At 52.4% G+C, this 23,323-nt stretch overlaps 1 protein-coding gene across 1 annotated transcript in view; it reads left to right on the top strand.

Annotated features, from left to right (window-relative positions):
* Positions 1-14,515: 14,515 nt before the first annotated feature.
* The window catches only part of LOXHD1 (lipoxygenase homology PLAT domains 1), a 159,809-nt gene continuing 151,001 nt past the window's right edge, over positions 14,516-23,323 (top strand). The window contains exons 1-3 of the mRNA XM_045457288.1: positions 14,516-14,591; positions 14,862-14,976; positions 21,556-21,636. Of these exons, the coding sequence (XP_045313244.1) occupies positions 14,516-14,591; positions 14,862-14,976; positions 21,556-21,636 (272 nt within the window). The remainder of the gene's footprint in view (positions 14,592-14,861; positions 14,977-21,555; positions 21,637-23,323) is intronic.

Below are 23,323 nucleotides of genomic sequence, written 5' to 3'. Positions count from 1 at the left end.
AGGGTCAGAGAAAGAGGGAGACACAGAATCTGAAACAGGCTCCAGGCTCTGAGCCATCAGCCCAGAGCCTGACGCGGGGCTCGAACTCACACACCGCGAGATCGTGACCTGGCTGAAGTCGGACGCTCAACCGACTGTGCCACCGAGGCGCCCCAAATCATTATTATTTTTAACACACTATCTCAATGAGCACATGCCGTGTCGTTTAGTGTTAACAGTGTGGAGTCAGTTCCCTGCCACCCTGCTGCCCGGATGAAGCTTGGGGGTGGGGGCAGACGACGAGTCGAGCAGAGGAAACCTGCCCACCGCCCCGCGGCCGCGCTGGCCGCGGTCACTTTGCAGGGAGCCATGCACAGGGGCTCACGTGAAGGCAGAGGAGTTTGTCCCCGAGGGCTTGGTGGCACCGACGCCACTCCGAGTGGCCTGCCGTGTGTGAAGACAAAGGGGCCACGTGGCCATGACCTCTGGGGGCTTCTCGGCCGGCCCGTGCCTGTCTCGCTGTCCTTTCCCAGGAGCTGAATCACACCGCACGTGCTCCACGGGGCCGTTCCCGCCGGAGAAGCAAAGGGAGGCCGTGGTGTCACTTGCTGGGATGCGGAGATGCGCCGGCTGAGGGCGAGGGGGCTGATGCTGAAGGACGTCCCTCTCTGGCCCCGCCCGGCTCGCTCCCTCCGCCACCCTGAGGCCTGATGCCTCGGAGGGAGACGCTCCTTGCCGGGTGGAGACGGGGCGACGGGGAGTGCAGTCCGTGCGCAAGGGCAGGGGTTCATCCAGGAGTACGTCCAAAGTACATCCGTCCAAAGTACATCCATCCAAAGTACAGCTGTGTGCGGCCGTCCCTGAGGGATTCGGAAGTGATGACTGATCTGTCCTCGGAGTATAATCAGGGCACTTTGTATCTGTCACTGTGCTTGCAAGGCCCTCAGTTTCTACCCAATAAAACCAGTCACGTGGTTCATCTAGCAAAGACTGGCTGTGACCGCGTGTGTGTGTGTGTGTGTGTGTGTGTGTGTGTGTGTTTGGGGGCTTGGGCTCATGCGGCACAGCCCAATGCGAAGAGGCCGCCGGGACTTGGGAGGGACCCGTGGCCTCCCTGGGCATATCTTTGGGCGGTCTTGGGTCCTCATGTGACCTGTTCCTGTCTGAGCAGGAGAGCAGGTGGGCTCAGAGACCAGATCCAGACCAAGTCGGTGGGGTCCTGAAGCAACACCCCACAGGCCTCAGGAGGACACGAGAGGGCACCACAGGCTTGTGTCTGCGGAGGGAGAGTCCGGGAGGGCTGGAGGGCCGACCGAGCAGGTGCGGTGTCAGACGCGCTCATACCTGGAAGCTACACAGGCCTACCTCTCTTGAAGCAAAGCAGCCGTCAAGGTCTGGAGTCACATCAAAAGGCATTGGAGCACAAATTACCTTCTTATAAAGTTTTTTTTTAATGTTTATTTATTTTTGAAAGAGAGAGAGCAGGGGACAGGCAGAGAGAGAGGGAGACAGAGAATCTGAAGCAGGCTCCAGCGCAGAGCCCAGCGTGGGGCTCAAACTCAGGAACCATGAGATCGTGACCTGAGCCGAAATCAAGAGTCGGACGCCTAGCTGACTGAACCGTCCAGGTGCCCCTAAAATGTTCTAAAAAGTTCTTTCCATGCCAATGTCCATGAGTGTGTTTAAAATAGGATTATATAGGGGTGCCTGGTGGCTCAGTCAGGTAAGCGTCCGACTTTGGCTCGGGTCATGATCTCACGGTTCATGAGTTCCAGCCCCTCCTCCAGCTCTCTGCTGTCAGCACAGAGCCCACTTCAGATCCTCTGTCTTCCTCTCACTCTGCCTCTCCCCTGCTCACACTCTCTCTCTCAAAAATAAATAAACATTAAAAAAATTTTAAAAATAAAAATAAAATAGGAGTGTGTATATATATATGTATATATATACATACACATATATATACATATATACATATACATATATATACATATACATACATATGTAAATATATATATACCTATAGATGTGTGTATATATGTATGTATATATACACACATATATACACATTATTATTTTTTTTTCATTTGTGCACAAACAGCCTGACTGGAGCTCACCTGTGGAAAAGACTTCCCCAAATCTGCATCTTGGGGAGGTCCAAAGCCTTCCCTCTGCTTTCCCATTAGAGAAGATGATGTGTAAACCCTCAGAGGCTGGCATTCAGACTCCTGCTTCTGAACATGTTTTGGTTGTATATCCCTTAGCCACCCAGGTACTAGACGTAGACTTTTCCTTGATACCCCTGATCATATAATGTATATACAGTGATGCGGGAGGAGAGGAGAAAGCGATGGAAACCCCTTCCAAACAAGCAACCTCAAATGGAATGTTCAGTGTCCTCTCGGCGTCCCCAGGCTAACATGTCCTTGGCCAGCCCAACTGCCTGCCAGCCTCCCAGTGTGGACACTGCACGTGGCCCCAGCCTCAGCCAGCCTCTCTGGCCCCTCCTCTTCTTGTCCCTTCTGTGTCTCCCTGTCCCCAGTTCCTCAACTGTGTCCAGGGGAGAACACGTCTCTGTGCACTTGGTCTCCTACCGAACTGGGATCTCAGGTCACACTTCGCCTTCCTCCTAACAAGAATTTCCATGCCGGCTGCAAGATGTTTAAATGTTTCTTATTACAACTATAAAATGCCAAACACTCAAGCAAGCAACTGTGGAATCTCAGGTTGCTATTTGAGGGTTAGCCCTGAGACCCGGCACTGTATTCTAGTCTATCTTCATAAGAGAAAGAGCTCAGGGTCAGGGAAGCAGCAGTTCAAAATATATTTTTGAGTGAATGAATGAATCAGTCAATCCATCGATGAATCAATCAATGAATCGGTGAGCTGGGGGACGGAAATTGAATGTAGTTCATTGATTTATTTAATAAACACTTATCAGACACTCACAATCGGATTTGTTTTTCAGTAAAATCCCTCGGTGTTTGTGAGCAGGGTGGATCGGAGGGGGCAGAAGTGGTTGAGGGTGAGCTTTCCTAATACCCCGGGGATCCTCAAGTGAAATGTTAGTGGGAACTAACATTTCAGTGACACGGGAAAACCACCAACCTCACCACACTACATCACCTGCTCTGCTTCCAGAATAGGGGTGGTTCATTTTGAGATATCGGACTAGCGGCTTCCCTTGGGTGAGAAATCGGGCACATGTGGTGGTGGGGAGCCACAGGTGGGAACCAGAACAGGGAACAGGTGGGAACCAGAGCTTCTAGGACACGCCCTCAAGTTCTTGGGACTTCTTACATGGACTCTCTACACCCCGCTCACCCCAACACACGCACTTGTAATTGGCTCATTCCTTCAACATGTCTTGAGGGCCACATTCATACTCCAGTGGGCACTGGGGATGCATGTGACTTCCTTAGAAGGGAGCGCAGACTGGTGGAAGGGAGAACCCTTTGCTGTGTCCACACCCTTTGCTATGAAAGTTTAAAGCCTGAGCCTCTGGGCTCAGCCACTTGTATTGCTTTGCGTGGCCCAAGGAGGTTAGCAGATGTGATGCAGGTGGAGGCCTCAAGGGTGCTGGCAGCACCAGACTCACCCCCGTGCCCTTCCACCATGGCCCTGAGAAGTGCTCTCCCGGCAGCAACTGCTCCTTCAGCCTGGCCCCAGGGTGAGCCTCCCCAACCAAGTTCAGCCAGGCCTGTAGATTGACACAGAGCTGCCAGCTGAGCCCAGGGTAAGTGAGTCACCCCAGCCAAGCCCCAGCCATGTGACACTTGCACCACTGAGTTTTTTGTGATTGTCTGTTATGTAGCGATAGCTGGCTGATACAGAAATGCACGCTACAGTTCTGATGTCAGAGTGAACTAAGGCTTGCGGGAGGAAAGTGCCCAGGGACGTCTTCAGTTTAACTACAATGTTAACTCCCCTAAGCGGGAGGTTGGGACAGATTACAGAGGGCCTCCGATGTCAGCTGGACGTGCTAGAATTTAATTTGTGTTGGGGACATTTGTGATTCTTTCCGCAACCTAGCGTCTGAGCGCCCTTCTAAAGTTTGAGGAGAGGACAGCTCCCAATGTAAGAGTTGAACATGCCCCAAACTCACTTTCCCAGCCTCCTTTGCTGCAAAGTATAGGCACATGACTGAGGCTCAGCCAATCAGGTGCACAAGCCCCAGACTCTGAATTGGCAGAAGTCAGCAGAGTCTATTCTGGAAAGGTTGGCATCAGCAGGGGCAGCAGAGGCCAGTGCTGAAGCTTGGTACAAACTGTGTGTCCAGGCCCATCACTGGGGGCAGTAGGGGCCTCTCTGGGTCAGGTGTCCTTTCTAGGGAGCAGCTCCTAAGACCTCTCAGAAATTCTGAGATCCCCTTGCCCTGATATTAACTTTTTAAACAAATTTTCTACTTAAACTAGCTAGTGTTAGTTTCTGCTGCTTGCAGTCCAGAATCTTGGCTGATAAAATTTGTTCGCACTGAGGTGTAAGTGAAGGTGTTTGAACTGGAAAGTGACATGACCAAAGGCAAACTTTAAGAGAATTCATTCAGCAGCAGGAGGATGCCCTGGAAGGAGAGTGAGGCTGGGGCAGTGAAATCATTCTGTGTGTATGTGCATGCATTTGTGTGCATGTGCAAATGGTCTGTGGGATAAACAGCCCCTTCCCTATAATCAGAGGTTTGGGATTCCTATAATTGCCATGTCTGGTCTTGGTGTTTTTACCAGTATACAAGAACCTGACGGGAATCCAAGTGTCAGCTTTATCATTTAGGGTACAGGATCACCCTATACAGTTTAAAATGTTTTTTTTTGTTTTTTGTTTTTTGTTTTTAGTATTTATTTATTTTTGAGAGAGAGAGAGAGAGAGAGAGAGCAGGGAAAGGGCAGACAGAGAGGGAGACACAGAATCCGAAGCAGGCTCCAGGCTCTAAGCTGTCAGCACAGAGCTGGATGCGGGGCTCAAACTCACAAACCAAGAGATCATGACCTGAGCCGAAGTCGGATGCTCAACCGACTGAACCCCTCCAGGCGCCCCAAGAACCACCCTATGTAGTCTGGATTGGAGGATGCTAAGCCTAGATTGGAGGAAGGGGCCGGCATTGACCTTGGCCCTGCCTGGAAGGAGAGTGGGTCTGCAAACCCGCCCTGAGCCCTGTTTCCCAGCCAACCACACACAGGGTCCTAACACCACAGAGCTTGGGACGAGGCTCAGGTCAGCGGCCAGGCCTGCATGGTGGGCCTTCCCCCGATGGGCTGGCACCTGCACGAGGCAGGACCAGGAAGAGAGATAGGGGGGAGCCAAAGCGCTGCCTCCTCGTGCCTCTCGTGTTGTGAATCCCCTGCCCCCTAGCCCACCCCCTACCACCATTGGTCCAGTTTTAAATCTCCCAGAATGTCACACAAACGTAATCACGCCGAATGCAGTTTTCTTCTGGCTGGGTCCTTTCACTTGGCTTAATGCTTTCGAGATTCGTCCATACTGTAGCATGTCCAGCACTTCCTGCCTTTTTGTGGTTGAGTAGTACTGGCCAGTTGATGGGCGTGTGAGTTGTTCCAGGTTTGGGCTCTTACGAATAAAAGCTTGTGTGAACATTCACATGCAGCTTTTGTGTGGACATGTATTTTCATTTCTCTTAGGTAAATACCCCGGAGTGGAATTTCTGGGTTATGTGGGAAGTGTCTGGGTAGCTTTATAAAACAGGGCCAGCTCTTCCAAAGTGGCTGCACCACTTACCACTGCCACCAGCAGCGTGAGGGCTCTAGTCATTTCATGTCCCCATCAACACGTGGTACTGTTTCAGACCCTGTTCTCTTATCGTGTTTTAATGCCATGGATTTTCTCAAAATATTTTATTTTAAATTTTTTGAAAAAAAAAAAACCAGTCTAATAAGCATTTTATTTTTTTTTTAATCTAAACCGTCCTGCATGCAAAATGAGCACTTTGTTTTATTTTTTTCTCTGGACGGATAGTATTTGCCATAGCAATCCTAGTAACTTCTCTGTACTCTTTAAGGTCTGTTTTTCTAAAGAACCCAAAGGTAGAATTAACAACAGAGGTCAAACCACGTGCTGCCAGCAGGGGGCGCGCATCGTCCACGATTGAACTTCGCTCTTCTTCCCTCACAAGGACTTTGGGCTGATTCCAGGGCGATCCTTCAGCAGAACAGGGGAAGAGGTGAAGTTGATCTTTCCTGGGTGACGACTTTGGGGTCAGAGATGCCTCCTCATGGTGGGGACGCGGGTGGTTCGAGAGAACAAAACTGCCCCAGACTCTGGGGAGGGGTGTGAGTGCTGACTGCTGCCTAGCTGTCCCGCATCTGCCGGGAGCTTCGGAAGTTCCCTGCGCCCAGGCTCCACCGCAAACAGGAAAAATCGGCATCTCAGGGGGTGGGAACCAGGCATCGGCATTTAAAAACCCTCCAGGTGACTCCAATGTGCAGATAAGGCTGTGTGTGGCAACGGAAGCTTGCTGAGCCCCTCCCCTTAGCCCAGGTGAACTGATCAAGTTAGTGAGTTCACCTGGGCAGGTATCGGCCCTCTTGCTCTCTCATTTTAGGACATTCCCCCATCTCCCCTCCTCCCCCCTGACGAGAGGGGCTTGTCGAAACTCTGGGTCCCCAAGTTTCATCTTCAGAGACTTGGACTCGGTAGGTCTGGGGTAGGGGTGTGGGGTCAGAAATCGGCATTTGGTGAATCCCGCGGGGCTAATCCAGGCATTCTGGAATCCGGCTTTAGGAAACATTGACCTTGACAGAGAGCGTCTCAGAGGGAGAAGACCCACAACAGAGAAGGTGAGGTGGTGGCCGGGGGTCCTGGGCGCTGGGGCTCTGGGCTAAGGGCACAGTCAGTGGACTCAGCTCTGGGCCGAGAGGTGGTGGGACACAGGGGTGACCAAGGAGGAGCTGGTGAAAAGTCTTGTGGTGCTGGGTGACCTGGCATGGTTCCTCCACTGTCTGTCTGCACCTGCCATCCAGCCTCCTGGAGTATCCCAGCTCCCAGATGGAGGGGGGTCCCATCCAAATCCACAGGGGCTGCTGGAGCGCCCCCTGCTGTAGGTCATGAGCGATGCCCTCCAGCCACAGTGTGTCACCCAGGGACCTCTGGCCTGGGGGGTCCCATCCTTCTTCCCGGATTGTGTTGAAACCTGCTTTTCTGTAATCACCACCCACAGCCACATGGATTAGTCTAGTGTTTTCTCTACAGGACAGTTGTTCACATTTGTGAGGAAGTGTCCTGTTCTCTAGGCCTAATGTGCTCAGAATAGTACCCATTCTGGGACACTCACCCTACCAACATATCATTGAAAGTGACTTCTCTTCAGCCCATACTGTTTTCCTCGGAAACAGAGGGCCTTGTGTTCATGGCTGCTTTATAGATCTGCCTGCAATTTGTGCATTCATCCACTGAACTGATGCTTACCGAAGCCCGCCGTGTGCCAGGCATATGATAGGTCCAGGACAAGGGGGCGTGATGCCTGCCCCCTCAGAGCTTGTGGCTGGGAGAGGCGGGGGGAGAGACCAACAAGTAAACGGACATCTCTGCCCTATGTTGGAGGACACAGATGATTCAGTGTGTTCACCTGTGGTCTCTGATGTGCTGCTGTGGACTGGGCCCCACAGAAGAAAGAGAACACATGGGGCCAGTCCTTGCACAGGGGACCCAAAGGGGGGCTTCTGGAACAATCTGAGATGATATCAAAGCATTGCCTACCCCCCTCCGCCCCGCATACACACACACCATGCAAAATAAGAGAGAAACGCTCATTAGGAGTCACAGGCATTTAGTAAGCCCCTACTGTGTTCCAGAGGCTTCTGCTTACTGAGCACTTTCTCCAAGTACCCAATATGCCTTCGTGGGTCGTTATCCCCCTTCCACCGATGGGGGGCCAGGCCTCCTCCAAGGCCATACAGCCAGGAGGCAGTGAGGCAGTTCTAGCCTCTTGACCTCACACTGCCAAGACAGAGAGATAGGAGTTCCACGTAGACTGGAAATTTCTAGCATTTGGGGATTTACACAGAAAACTTACAATTCAGGTTGTAAGAAATCTTACTAAAATTAAGGCCAAAGTGCTTTAATAAAATCTTAGCAAAATAAAATAAGCAAGGAAGAGGAGTCCAGTGGGCCTAAGGGAAACTTTTCTTGCTGATTGAGGGTGGAGAGGGGTCCCTGGGACTCGGTTCTCTTGCCCCAGCTCAGAATCCCCCTTGTGGGGCCGTGGTTGGGGGAATGTCGGCCAAGTGGAGGGGCTCAGAGGGCTTGTACCATTTCATTTGAAAGTGCAGACGGCAATGTGGGCAAATGGAGAGTGCCGGTTAAAACAGATGCTGGCTAACCTTGACTGGCCTGTCCAGGCATTGTGGGGGTCACATATGACGCAGCGGGCCTCTCCAGCGTCCATGGCTCTGGCCTGGTGGTACCGGTAACTCACACCTCAGAAAATGCTTTGTGGATTATCTGAATGCTGGTTGGAGAAGTGTCTCTGAAGGGCAGCAGGGTCTCCTCCAGCCAAATGGTCTCTTCCAGAAGCCAGCAGTCACGAGGAGATGGAAGCAGAGAGATGGAACGAGAAGGATCCAGTAAGAACCTTGCCTGCTTTGTAAGACGAGCAGAGGTCATGAATAATGGAGAGAAACAGAGGCCTCTGAGTCTTGGGAGCTCAGACTATTCCGGGCCGTGCCCTCCTTAGGAAGGGCCCCAAGGCCTGGGGACGTTGTTCACAGCTCTAGCTGTGAGGTTAGGGGATCTCCATGGGGGAGGCCCCCACCTACCCCTGGGGTGACCTGGAGAGGCCCCAGGGGGCCCCCTTGCTGTGAGGCCAGGTGGGAGAAGATGCCAAGGGCTTGATGTCACCTGATTCTCCGTGAGGGGAGGAGAGGGGCGGGGTAAGGAAGACAACGTGCCCGCAGTCCCCATGAATAAGAGATGAGGCCCAAGGAGAAACCCCAGGGCAGGTGCACAGGGTGGCAGAGAGAGGGGCCAGGGACAGGAAGGGCAGAGATAGGGCACAGGGGTTCTGCTCAGGGGCCTGAGAGGACAGGGGAGCAGGAGGGGGCTGTAGACACAGGGGACCCAGAGGTGGGCGCCGGAGCTCAGGGAGAAAAGGCCTCGGGGCCAGGAGGGTGCGAGGTGGTGGGTGCCGTCAGCCTGCGAGTGCCAGGAAGGGGCAGCTGGCAAGATGATGCCCCAAAAGAAAAAGAGGAGAAAGAAAGACATCGACTTTCTCGCCCTGTACGAGGAGGAGCTGCTGAACTACGCCTCAGAGGACGACGAGGAGGAGCTGGAGCATGAGTACTACAAGGCCAAAGGTGCGGGCGGCTGGCAGGGCTGCGCGGGGGCCCTTTCCTACACTTGGAGGAGGAGATGCGGGTTCCAACCCGGCTCCTCCCGCGGAGTCTCCTGCTGGGTCTGTGCTGCGTCGCCGGGAGTGACCGGGCAGGCATCACACGGGGTTGCCCCCTGTACAGAGTCGAGGCCAGCTGCCCTTAGTCATGTCTCAGTGGCACAGAATAGACCCGAACTGCGGTGCCCACGCTCTCCAGTCCTATGCCTCCCAAGAGCCAGGCTCCAACCTGGCCTCCACCCTGTGGTCTGACGGCCCAGAGCCCCTGCTCGGGTGGAGGGGAGAGAGAGGGAGGCCTGACCCCTCACGGCTGGCCTGGCGGGGTGGGGACGGCTGTCACCACAGCGGTGGAGATGGGGCCTGGGGCTCGGCAAGGAGGGCACTTACCGCTCTGCACCCCGGGGCTTGCTCTTCCAGTCTCTGCGCACCCCCCGCCCCCACCGCCGATCGGGTTGCTTTGAAGGGTTCCACCTTCTTGCCAGATAATCAGAGAGGGCAGAATCCGGGGTCCAGGAGGTAATTTTGGCCCGCAGAGGGTTGTCGTTGGTTTGGTTTGATGGTGATGGTGTTCAGGGTTTTTTTTTTTTTTTTTGCCGTTACCATGTTTTCAAAGGTTTGGCCTGTGAACGCCTGTAGGCTGTGGACATCCAGTTTGTAGACATCACAGTCTCCACTGCTCTCTGTCGCTCAGACTAGGTCCGCTTCGCCCATGGACGCTGCCTGCCTGGCCCCTGAAGGCATTTAAATTCTCTGTGCTTACTCCAAAGTGGCTCACTAGTCCCTGTAAGCACCACATTCATTCATTCACTCACCTATTCGAATATTCATTCACCCGTCCATCCATTGAGACACCAAATATCCATTGAACGCCTGCCCTGTGCCTGCCCATGGACTTGCTCGCCCTCCCCTTTCTCCCTCTTCCTATCTTAACTTTGAAAGCCCAGCTCGGGTCCCCCTCTTCCATGAAGCCTTCCTTAATCCCAGCCCACCGGGAACTCCTTGATTACATCCACTTCTTCATTGTTCCGCTGCTTCACGCAAGCCTGGAGTGTTGTCGCCTCTTAAGCCTCAGCCACACGGCCCTCCATGAAGGTGGGGCCCTCCTTCCCTTGTCCTCACTCCTCCCCCAACTGCCAGCACAGATCCAGGCTCAGAGAAGGTGGTCGCTGCATGCAGGCCGTGGCTCAGCTGGGGTCCCTTTCCCGGCAGGATGTCCCGGGTGCCTCCTGGGGTGGAGGCGGGGAGTGGGGGCTGCGGGAAGAAAAGATGTGCCTGGACGAGTGAGGCATTGCCGCCCTCCCCCAGCGCAGGTGCTACAAGCCCAGACCAGTTGGGGGGGGGGGTGTTTGCAGCTGGATGTGGGTGCAGCACCCTCGGCAAGTACTCTCAGCTTCCCAGTGCACACGGCTGCCTGCCGGGAAGCGCATTCTCAAAGCTCCCGGACCTGCCACCCTGTCCACTTCTGTTCAGGGGCTCTGCACGCCTGTGTGACTATCTGGTCCCTCACATGTTTGCTCTTCTTTTTACCCTTCGTGAAGCCTTCTTCGTTTGATCTCGAAGATTCCTAAGAACAGTCAAGGCAGGTGTGATCAGTCCCAATTCACAGGTTAAGGACTGAGGTCCTGAGAACTTAAGTGACTTGAGCAAAGTCGCAGGCGGGAGAGAGAAGAAGAGTTTAAAATATCCTTTCTCAAGGCGAGTCCCCCCTTGACCTCTCGGTGCCGCCACACGGAACGGCGCTCTGTGCACCGGGCGCATCGAGAGAACTGTGCTCATACTAACCAGTGTGATCCTCACAACCAGCCGAGGAGCAGGTGGGGTCCTTGTCCTCTTTCTCAGATGGGGAAACTGAGGCGTGGCGAAGTTACATAACTCGCCCGAGATCACAAAGCTACCAAGTCGCAGTCAGAATCTGAATCGAGCCGGTCTGGCTCGTGCTTGCTCTTGCGCAGCTTGACCTTGACTGTGGTACCAGCGCTTGGAGAAGAGCAAGGCGAGGTGGGTGTGACGCTGACATTTCTAAGAGATGTGGGCGCACAGGCTCCCCAGTCAGGTGCAGGACACTAGCAGTAAAGATGGATGCTGCTAATGGTAGTCACATGCTGAACCCTCGTGGTCACTGCTACTCTCTCGCTTCTAGAACAACATGTCTCCCACTCTTTTGAGCTCCAGTTCTTGCATTATTGGGAGACTGTTGGGGAGTGGGATGGGGAAGAAGAAGGAGGAAAAGGAGAAAGGCCTCGGTGTCCCTCTCTGTTCTTCAGGTCGCCTCCAGGCTACAGTGGAGCTCACCAACAGCCAGTGGGAGCAGAGCGGCTCCGTCAATCCTCTGAGGGAAGGCTCAGCCCCGGCATTGGTCTGTCTCCTGGCTCGGACAGGGCCATGAGGGGAAGAGTGTGACTCATTTCAGAACCTGAGATCCAAGGGACCTTGGGGGCCATCCGGCACACGCTTCCAGCCCTGAGACCCTCTCCTCTCGTGCAGCCCAGACAGGCTTGCCCAGCATCGGTTGCGGTACAATATCCCAAGGCAGCCTCCCTGAGAATTTTTAATGGGGGTAATGGCGGGCATGATGATGATGCCTTTGATGCTGGCAATGGAGATGATGATGACCATGATAGGGATGATGGTGATGATGGTGGTGGTGATTATGAGGGAAGTCTACCACTCGAGGAACACATATCTTTTATCCAACTGTGGAAGAGCGTCTGTAAGATAAATTCCTCAAAATGCAAGTGCTAGAGTCAGTGAGAACGAACACTGAAAATTTTGTTTTATTTGATTCAATCCTGATCACAATCCTTCAAGGAAGACATTGTCCCTGCTTCAGAGATGAGGAAAGGGAGGCTGTGTACAAAATTTGGTGGCTATCACATAGCCAGTAATGGTAGAATTGGGGGTCAGATATCGGTCACTTGAGTTCCATAGTCTATGTTCATTTCATCGACTGACACATTCATTTGCTCATTCATCCCCCCAGGTAATTATTTATTGTGCACTTCCCACGTGCCAGGCTCTGTGCCAGGAGCAATGCTATGGTGCCATTGATGGTTCTTTGTGCTGACCAGGGAGGGTACTTTGCTCGTTGGGGTCGTCCCCTCTGGAGCCAAACAGACTGTTGTGTTTTCCCCGGGATATGTGTCCTCCGCGAGATCGTTCTTTGGCCATCTGAATTAAGTTTTTTAATTAAAATTTTTAAATTGGGGAATAATATATATACAGTATAAAACTTTCACAAAGATACAGTTGGATGACTTTTCAGGTATGTGCGTGCTTGGGTAATTATCATTCAGATCAGGACACGTTCTTGCCAACACTTAGCACTGTCAGTCTTTTTAATTTTAGCCATTCTGGTGGGGATATAGTAGTATCTCATTGTAATTTCAGTTTGCATTTCCCCGAGGAACAGTGATGCTGAACACTCTTCCACATGTTTATTGGCCGTTTGGATATCTTCGCCTATGACTTGCCTACTTAAATCTTTGGCCCATTTGTCAATTTTATTGAAATACAGTTTTATTGAACTGTAACTACTTTTTAATAAAATGCATCAATTTTACTTTATTAAAAAAAATTTTTTTAATGTTTATTTATTTTTGAGAGAGAGAGAGAGTGAGAGAGACAGAGCTTGAGAGGGGAAGGGCCAGAGAGAGAAGAAGACACAGAATCTGAAACAGGCCCCATGTCTGAGCTGTCAACACAGAGCCCTATGCGGGGCCTGAACTCATGAACCGCGAGATCATGACCTGAGCTGAAGTCGGATGCTTAACCAGCTGAGCCACCCAGGCGCCCCAAAATGTATCGATTTTAAATGTGCTGTTTGATGGGCATTGACAAATGTATACCTCTGTGTAACCACTAGCCCAATCTATGTATAGAGCGTTTAAATTATCCCCCAAAGTTCCCTGAGCCCCTCCTCAGTCAATTCTCCATGCTGCAAACTCCAGGCAGCTGTGTTCCACTTTCTGTTAAAATAGTTTAGTCTTTTTAGAGATTCATGTAAATGGCATTATAGTGTGCAGTGTCTTGTGTCTGACTTCTTTTGCTCAACATAACCTGCTTGAGATTCACCTATATTGCATATAAGGGTGGTTCACTCCTTTCTGTTGCTGAGTAGGATTCCGTCGTATGGTTATATCACGATTTGTTGATCCGTTCACCTGTGGTTGCATATTTAGGTTGTGTCCAGTTTAGAGCCATTATTATCGCTTCTCGGCCTTTTGGCTAAGATCAAGTGTAGAGCTGTTATGTACAAAGCTGCTTTGAACGTTTGTACGTGGGTCTTTGAGAAGGCATGTTTTTATTTCTCCTGGGTGAATACCCAAAGTGGAATGTCTGGGTCTTCTTGTAAGCGTGTGTTTATCTTTTAAACAATTTGTTGCCCTAATAGTGTGGTATCTGTTTTCCTTATTTATTTGTATGGCTTCTTTATATCTTCTGCTTATGAGTCCTTTGATAGCCATATGCGTTCCAAATATCTTCGCCTTTTCATTCTCATGATGGTCTTAATTTTCACTAAGTCCAATTTATCACATTTTTTATGGCCAGTGTGCTGTTGAAGAAGGAGCTGTGTGCCCTTGAAATCAGCTTTTGAGGCAGCTTCCTCATCCCTCTCGTGCCCCAGACTCTCCTTTTCTCCAAACCACACGTCTCCAGGCCTCTGTCTTCTCGCAGGTGATGTGGTCCTGGGATTTCCACCATCCTGCTCATTCTTCTGTGGACCCTCAGTTTGAAAAGGCCCTTATGTACGTGCAAAGCTGTGTGGGCAACGCTTCAGGCCCCAGAGTCGTCTAAGGAGGGCTTGTGTACAGATCAGGCACCCTTGTGGTGTAGGCTATGAAGAATTAGGATTTGTTTGTCCCCAGAGACAAGGAGTTGTGCAAATGTACTGCTGCTTCCTTTCTTGTCTTGTAGTGCCTTGATCGAGACCTTCATCAGAACCAGGGACTTCAAGAGAAAAGGCATCGACGGCAAACAGCACAAGGTTCTAGGAACCTCAGAGAAGGGAAATCAGTGCCCCTGCTAAGAAGGGACACTGGACAAAGCTCTGCTCGGCTCTGGGATGCCTTGTCTGGAGCCTGTGATGGCAGCGCCTCGGAGCTCACGGGAGACGAGGGCTGGCAATGCAGCTGTGTTCTAGAGGGCAGAGAGGAGAGTGAGGGGCAGGTGCAGGCTCTGAAGAAGGCCAGGTCTAGGAGGCACATGAGTGCCGTGCTGGAAAGATCACAGACCAGGCCTCCAGAGGCCCTGGACTGGGCTCTAGTGCTGACACCGAGTGGTATGTGACCTGGGCTTTCCCTGCTGCCTGCAGGCTCCTCACCTGTAAGATGAATGTGTGGCATTAAATGGGAGGTTTGGGTCTTACACGGGAGTTGGTGTGGCTCTGACCCTGGCTCAGTGGCTTGTGGGCTGGAGCGGGGTTTATAGAATAGACGCCTTTGTGGCTGGATATCCTCTGCACAGCTGGCAGGAGCTGTGCCTTCTCCAAGCCCCTGTAGGATTCTGGGTTTTCTCAGAAGCCTGTGATGTGTTCTCTTTTCTCCTCCAGTCTACGAGGTGGTCACAGCCACGGGGGATGTTCGTGGCGCAGGGACAGATGCCAATGTCTTCATCACCATTTTCGGAGAGAATGGGCTCTCTCCCAAGCTCCACCTCACCAGCAAGTGAGTACCAACTTGGCCTTAGTGGGGTCACGGGCCATTAGTCGGGGTTGGTGCAGTTCTGGAGCCCAGGGAGAAGACCCGTGTGTCCACAGGCATATTAAGTGGCACGGGGCCTCTGTCAACCAGGTCTCTCCCAGTGATCTCCAGCCAATATTCCTTAGCTCCCCTGTTGGCTTTTGTGAGAAGTATCGCCCACTTTGGATCTCTGACTTCCCCAGGAACTTATTAGCTGTCCCTTGCTTTGGGAGAGGACACTCAGGACTAAGAAACCTGGGTCTAGGTCCAGCTTTACCACGTGGTTGCCATGTAACTTTGGCCAAATCTCTTTGCATCCAATGGCCTGGCTTCCTCATCTAGCATCTGGGAGTGAGAATTCCCCTTTTACCAAACTTACAGGGCGGTTGAGAGGAAGAAACAAATGCATGCATTCAAAGGAAGCATGAGCTTAAAGTGCTCTGCACCTGTGTCTCTCCAGGGGCCCAATGTCACACTAAACGTGCTAACGCACACTTGAGTCAGCCGTATAGACTAGCAGGTGTGCTTGTGTGCATGTCTGTGTAGACGTGCTCTGTGTATGTGTTCGTGTGTGCACCTGTGTTCCCCATATCATTTGTGATCCATTGACAGCAGGGGCTGCTGCCTCTTTGTTTGGACCCTGTCTCCCGACCGCACACAGGCGCACACAGATATACCCAGAGCAAAACATGGGAACGCTTTGGTGGAATTCTAGAGTTCTAGAGCTTCCCGGGGGCTGCAGGCGTGGTCTAGGCCCTGGTTTTCTATCTGTGCTGAATGGAACCAGGGATCGGTCTGTTGGTTCTGGGCCCATCGTACCTCCATCCTTCCTGCAGAGTAGCTCACTGATGGTTGTCTTACCCACCGAGTTTCGGAGTCAGATTTTATTTGTACCGAGAGTTCTATAGCCAAGAAAAGTTTGTAAAACCACTAAATTTATTTCAACTTATTCTTGGGGAAACTGAGGCCTAGAGAGGCGTGGAGATTAGCTCTGAGCCATGGAGCTCCTAGATGGTAAAGCTGGTCCTCAAACCCTAGGTACTTGATGTGGATGTTTTCCTCAAGCGCTGGCCCTGTGGCCCAGGGGGTGCGTGGGAGCTTCCCCTGCAGGCTTCCAGGTCGTCACTTCCAAGGGGGCCGGGGAGGCTCTAGAGGGGTGGGGACCACAGGCCAGGAGATCCCCGACCTCTGTGCTTCACAGACTGACCTGGCCCCGTGTCCCAGGTTTACCCCGAGCGCGGGCTGTGGTAGAAATGCGATCCCATCGAGGCAGGCATAACATCCTATCTTGTCCATTTCTGCAGAACAGGGTACCCGCCTTCTTGTACTGCTTACACTGCAGAGTGACTGGCTTGTGGAAGTCTTTCTCACCAGTGATGTGGGCACGGTAAAGGGAAGACATGAAATGCCCATCCTCTTTGCCATGTGACCTCCCCCGAGCACACCGTTCTAGGGAGAAGCCACTAGGCTCTGGGAATGCAGCCAAGTTCGTTTCTAGCGTCCCCAGCCTGCCCTTTTGAAACAAAAAGAGCCATTTTCTCCTTTCATGGTCATTTCTCACTGTCTTTCCCACTTTCTTGCACCTAGTGCCCTCACTCTTCCCCCTCGGCCTTTTCATTTGTCAAAACAGCGTCTCGGGAAGGCCCCAGAGTCACCCTTCATGAGCTGGTGTGAAGGTTTGTCCCTGAGTCCCTGTTTCCAGGAGTGTGAGATCCAGCCTTCCTTCTCAGTGTGGAAGGGACTGCCTCACAGCAGAGGGGCTAAGACACGAGCAGGGCCGGGAGGTCTCTGGGCGTCACGCGCAGGCCCTCCCGCCAGCCCCGTGGACAGAAAAGTCAACACCCCTTCCCCCTGCTACTCCGAGGTCTATCCCGTACCCGTGTGGTGCTCCAGGTGGGACAGCAGGGGCACAGGTCTGGCCAGGACTCCGGGCAGGCTGGCCTGGAGGGCTCTGCAGGAGCCCATGGGGAGTGGGTGGTTTGGGAGATGGTCTCATTTTGTAGCATCAGCATATGTCCTGGGAGGCTGGAGAGGTGACATGCACAGGGATGCCAGGTGGCGGGGTGATGAGGGGAGTCTGCTTCGTCCCTCTGGCCCCTCTCCCAGTTGTTGGCAAACAGCCAGGGCTCAGGAAGTGTCATACCGTCAGGGCGGCCAGAGTGGGACTTTATAGGGAAGGGCAGGTGATCTGGGCCTTGGGTGAGGGAAAGACTCAGATGAGAGAGGGGCAGGAGGAAGGTAGTTTAGACCACGGGGACAGCTTGCAGACACATGGAGGCAGCAAGGGACCAGGAGGGGAGGACAGGCTGTGGCAGGCCTTGCTTGCAAGCTGATCAGCAGAGGCCCGATTTACGATGCGGCTCAGAAGGATGAATCTGGCTGCTGCAAGACCCCAGGGAAATGTCTGCAGAGAGAATTGCAAAGACACAGTCAGTCCTCGCCATCTAAGATGCATTCAGTTCAAGACGGAGACCTTGGGCCTGGGAGGGGAGCACCGCTTTCCAAGGAATCCCAGGCTGCCTGGGTGACCCGGACGCCAGGGCCGCAGAGGTCACCGTGCTCTTTGCTATTTAGATGCAGGTGTTCCAGCCCAACCCTCACCCCCACCCTCGCCCTGGGGTCTGGCTCGGAATCTCTCATCTCGCTGTCTGCTGCTGGTCCCTCCTTGCCACGCTGTGTCACCCAAACCCAACTCGCATGTCAACTGGAACTGAGCTCCTTTTCCTTGCCTTACACACACACACACACACACACACACACACACACACACACGGGCGCGCACACACACACACACACACACACACACACATATGCACGTACACACGGGCTACAAGGTGTTTTTGAGTGCATCAGACTTCACCAATACTCAGGGCACCAGAGGGAGTTCCCAGCACAGCCAAGCAAATGACTTAAAATGGAATATTAGACAGACTCCCTCATCTTAAGATTAAACCACTGCCTATCCTGGAATTTCTTCCTGGCTGCTTTCTCCACACCGTCTGGTCTTGTCCCCTCACCCCACCGTCCTCTCCCGCTTCGCCTACATCCTCTCTTTTCTCCCTTCTGTTCCTGCTCTGTCTTCTGCCTTTTCTCCTGAGCCCTAGGACCTCCCACATGGCTTATCAGCATGCTTATTTCCCCATACAGAATCGTTCTGCTGCAATTATTTGGTGCCTGAGGTTAACATGCTGATTGTGCTTATCCCCATGGTCTAGTGTCTAAATTCCTCCGTACACGCTGGCCCGTCTCTTGGGCAGCAAAGAGTGTGACGTGTTCACTTTGATCCTCTGTTAGCTCCACCCCGACCCCAGACCAAGCTGAGTGTCAACAGCCCTGGGTCCCACAGGAAGGCCCCCATATGCTGGGCGCCCTTCCCGGTGACCCAGGACCACTCCCAGCACTGACTGGGTCACATGTTCAGAATATGGCAAAAGGATGGGATCTCATGCATCTTCTGGAACACGGATCTCCTGTTGAGAATTCGCCAGCTGAGTGTCAGAGAACGCCTGGCATTTTAGCCTGCTGGCCCTGCCAGGCTGGTGGCTAAAATGCCCTGTGCAGCCTGTGAAGCCTCTCCTGGGTAGGGGTCCCCGCTGAATGGGCAGGTACGGACAGGGAGGGGGCTGGGTACTGCATTACGCTTCATTTGCTGAGTGGCCAGGAGCCCCGGTGAAGCCGCAGTCTCCACAAAGAAACGAGTGGTCTGCATTTCTAATGTTTCCTTTGACAGGGCACCCTCCGTGCTTTGGTATTTCCACCTCACCTCCAGTTTCTGAAACCCACCGGCATTGCATTCTGACTTCCCAGACGTGGGGATTTGGGAATCTGACCCCGGTAGGCTGCAGTTGGGGGTTTGTTTGGGATTATCCTGGCCGCTCCCTGCAAGAAGAGAGTCCGGGTAGGCCTGTCTCCACAGTCCTTCTTTTCATTCCTCTGAGGACAGGCCCTCACAAGGCCTTCCCCTCGTCTGCCGGAAGATGTTGACACTGCGGACAATCACTCCACATTGTGTGATGCCCTGGAACACTCGGGAGTGGTCCTGAGACCCTCTGCCCCCACTGGTAGTTCTTTCTCTCCTGGTCCCCCTCCTTTCGCTTTGCTTTTCACAAATTGTTTTCCGTGAGACAGTGAAGCATGGCGGTCAACTATTTAACAAACATGCTGGAACGCACGCATCCACATTCTCCCTGGCCCTGGGCTCAGGGCCTTTGTGCAGGGCGCAGGGAGCTGTCAGTGCTTCTCCAGAAGGAGCTGTGGTCAGAGCCCCCCCCCCCCCCCCAGGATGCCAGCTGCTCTCCTTCCAAATCACCCTCCTCTTCCCCTGCTCATGGGCACTCGCTGTTTTCCAAATTCCAGGCGGCTCAGCAGAGGAAGCCTGACAAGCCTCGAACTCATCCCCCAAGGATTCAGCCCAGGCAGCTGCTGGCCTCGGGGCATGGGGGGCTGTGGAGACAGGACCTGTCGCCGTGTGCATAATCACAGATCGAGATGTACTCCCTTCGGCAAACTTAGAAAATACATACACGGACCAGAAAACATAAGCAACACTTCATAATACTCTTACCATCGAGACATGATGTTTTGTATAAATCCTTCTTCTTCATTGTTTTTAAAGGCAGCTGGCCTCCCGTGGCGTTCCTACATTTTTCTTTTGCAACTGCTTTTTCTTTTAAGCCCATATCATAAACCTGGTCCTGTTCCATTAACATTATGATGGGAGTTTTTGGTGGCTGTGTAATATTCTACCTCACAGTCTCCCAGGGTGGCTATTTCTTAGGGTATTTATCTGGTGTAGAGACCCTTGTCTATTCTACATATTTATTTCCTGGTCTCATAGGTTGAAAATACCTCTTGTTCACTTCCTTATATCCCACCCACACAAGCCTGATGGTGCTTAGATTTGACGTTCCTGTGTTTTCCACGTCGTTGCACATCTGCTCTTACCCTGCAGCACAACATGGGGTTGGTGTTCATCACTTTTGGAGATAAGATTCTCACAGGTATGTGCAGCAACCCCGGAGAAGGGGCCCTTTCACTCGAGCAAAAAGCCAGAAGTTTCCATCACTTTCTCCTCCTCCCCCTCAGTGCCCAGACCACAACTTGGGGGCCTTTTTCCCCCCAACAAGGCTGCCTCAGGGTACATTAAAAATTTTTTTTCTAATGTTTATTTATTTTGAGGGAGAGAGAGACAGAGTGCGAGCAGGGGAGGGGCAGAGAGAGAGGGAGACATAGAATCCGAAGCAGGCTCCAGGCTCCGAGCTCTCAGCACAGAGCCCGACGCGGGGCTCAAACCCACAAGCCGTGAGATCATGACCTGAGCCAAAATCGGATGCTTAACCGACTGAGCCACCCAGGCACCCCTCAGTGTACATTTTCCACTTAATTTCATGAGATCTGCCCTGCTTTTGGAGGACCTTAGGCCTCATGTCTCACGACATGCCCACCTGAAGGAAACTTCTCGGGACAGACTATTTGCTAAAGTGGGTCTGTTTGCAGAGAACCACAGCTTTGGAGTGTGCAGAACTTATAGGCCTTCTGTTACCAAGTCTGAGCCTTGTTGCCTTAGAGGGAAGGCTCTTCCCCTCTGTCTTTATTTGGAAGCACAGTGATGGCCTAGTTATTATATGTGTTTGTCTTCCACACTTTTCTTTCCCGTGGGCTGAGTGCTGGTGACGAGAGCCCTGGCTGGAAGCCCCGGGGGAGGTCGACGGCTCTCTGGCCTGTGAGGGCGTCGCTGTGTGGGCAGGAAGAGCTGTGAGTGGAACTGGACGGCCGGGTCCGAGCCCACACAGAGGACACAGCAGATGTCCGTGCGAGATTCTGGTTTCTGCTCCCGGAGGACTCCGGGTGAGGCTGCTCCAGCCCTCCTGTGTCTAAGCTGATGCAACCTAGGATGCTCCAGAGTCTGGACCCACCGGGCAGCTCGTTGAGGAACATCTCAGGTGTACTTGCTTCTGTTCACACCGTCTTTGTGACGCCAGATACGCATTCCCTCACCACCCGCCTCCCTGGTTGCTGGTTTTTTGGTTGAGCGTTTCCTTTCTTGGTGGAATGGCAGGACCATGGGCCACCACCCAAGCTCTGCATCCGCTGGGGGCTGCTATTGCAACTCCCCCCAGCAAGAGCAAGGCAGGTGAGGAGAGGCCCGGGGGCCTGCAGACCCAAGAGCACCATGGCGTTCACTATGGCCTCCTTCCTCCTCCGCTGTCCCAACGCAGAGCAGCCAGAGGGCATTGGGTCATGACTTTGGGGATCCAGGTTCTGATCCCAGATCTGCGATCAATTGGCAATTTCCTTGTTTATAAAATGGGGCTAATTGTTGCCCACCATACCTGCCTTAGTGATGCGTGGCGAACATCACAGGAGAACTTGAGTGTGAAAGCAAGGAACGAGTAGTAACCGACCTTGTCCTCTGTCAGAAAGGAGTCTCAGAATGGGAGTGGTTACTCATAGCACTTCCCAGGACTGGGATGGTGGAGGAAGAAGGGGGATGCCAGCCCTTGGCTCTCCTCCCAGGCTTGTGAGCCAAGTGCAGATTACTAAGTGTGCACGTGTTCATTGTAGGAGTGAATCTGCCTTTGAGAAAGCCAATGTCGACGTCTTCCGGATGAGAACCAACAACGTGGGCCTCATCTACAAAATCAGGTCAGAATCTGGCCCCTGACCAGGAAGGAAGTGCGATGAAAACCAGTAGATTAGGAACTGATGTCACTACTGACACTTTCTGGATGTCAATTACTCCCTGGTGTCATTTGAGGGGTGAGTGAAAGGCCCAGATCTTTCCCACCCATGCTGAGTCATGGCTCCCTAAACTTGCCCATTAGAGATTCACTTCTCTGTGTTGAGACTACTTAAGACAATTTCTCACAAACTTGGGAAATATGCTCTAAGAGGCACTAGCATAGTGGTTAAGAGTGGATTCTGAGTCCAGATTGCCTTGGTTCAAACTTCTGCCTTTCCATTTGCTAGCTGTGGAACTTTGGGCGTTTCCTCTCCAAGCCCCAGTTTCCTCATTTGTAATAACTATTCCTACCACCTAGAGGTAGGGAGGACTCAACAAGTTAGTGCTCAGATGGTAACTGGCACTCAGCAAGTATTAGAGATGCTGGGTCACATTGCAGGGTGCCTTATGACAGAGAGCTTGCCTCTCTCTGGGGGCGTCTGTGTGAGTGTGCTGGGAAGGATAATTCTATCAGCCTGGTTGCCAAGGAAGAGTCTTCAATTGCCCTCCTTTCCCCCTCCTTCCTCCCTCCCTACGACGCACACCCATTCAAGTTCATGCCCATTTGTCAGAATGTCATCATCTGGGGTCTGATTGCACCCAGGCTAGGGCCTGGCTGCCTCAGTCCTAAGTTGTCTTCCTCCCACTAGAAAGTATAGGACCATGCACTGTCTTTCTTGGAAAAAAGGGACAAATGAGGGCCCCGGCACTGGTGTGTGAGGGAAGGGTGTGACAAACAGGGAAGGGGAGGGTCGGGAAGAGGGTTTTGCTGTGGGGAAAGGCAACTGCTATGCTGAGGTCCCACTAGGTGCTGGGCTCTGTGCCAGACAGAGGCACACATCCTCGGGCACGTCATGGGTCATCGGTCCATCGGGGCTGTGTGCTGTGAGCTGTGTCTGTCCCATGAGGGCCTGCAAAGATAAGGCCTCACTGCAGTGCACAGGGAGGTGATGTTTGGCATAAAGTGAGGTTACCCAGGGGTCAAGGTCTGGGGGAGAAACTGACCTCAGAGAAAAAACTGGGATTGCCAAGGATAAGGGGCACTATCAGAAGTGCAGGAAATTTGGGGGGCCAGATTTTGAAGAGTGTGGATCTATGCTGCCCGATCCAGTAGCCCCTGGCCACATGTGGCTCCTGAGTGCTTGAAATGTGGCTACTCCAAATTGAGACGCACCATACGTATATGAGCACAACAGATTTTTGAAAACTTAGTATGAGAATATAAAATATTGCACTGATAAATTGTCACACGGTTGCATGTTGAAATGATAAATGGATGAAATAGAATGTATTATTAAAATGAACTTCACCTGTTTTTTTTTTTTTTTTGCTTCTAGATATCTAGAAAATCTAAACCTATGTACATGGCTCGCACACGCAGCTCATGTGATATTTCTGTGAGGCAACATCAGTGTAGATGGCTACAGGGTATTCTCTGGGTAGAGAGACTAAGGGGAGTGTCTGGGGGTCTCTGGGGGTCTGGGGATCAGGGAGAGAAGTGAAGCTCAAGATGGTCCCGCTGCAAGCCTGGGCAATTCTGGAATTTCCGTGGAAGGCAATATTACCTTGCAGGTGATGTCACAACGTTAACACTCATTAATAGGCACATCT

The sequence above is a fragment of the Leopardus geoffroyi genome, chromosome D3 (genome assembly GCF_018350155.1).
Source record: "Leopardus geoffroyi isolate Oge1 chromosome D3, O.geoffroyi_Oge1_pat1.0, whole genome shotgun sequence".
Classification (NCBI taxonomy): Eukaryota; Metazoa; Chordata; class Mammalia; order Carnivora; family Felidae; genus Leopardus; species Leopardus geoffroyi.
Note: the sequence above shows the minus strand (reverse complement) of the source record. Positions and strands in the feature narration are given on the sequence as shown.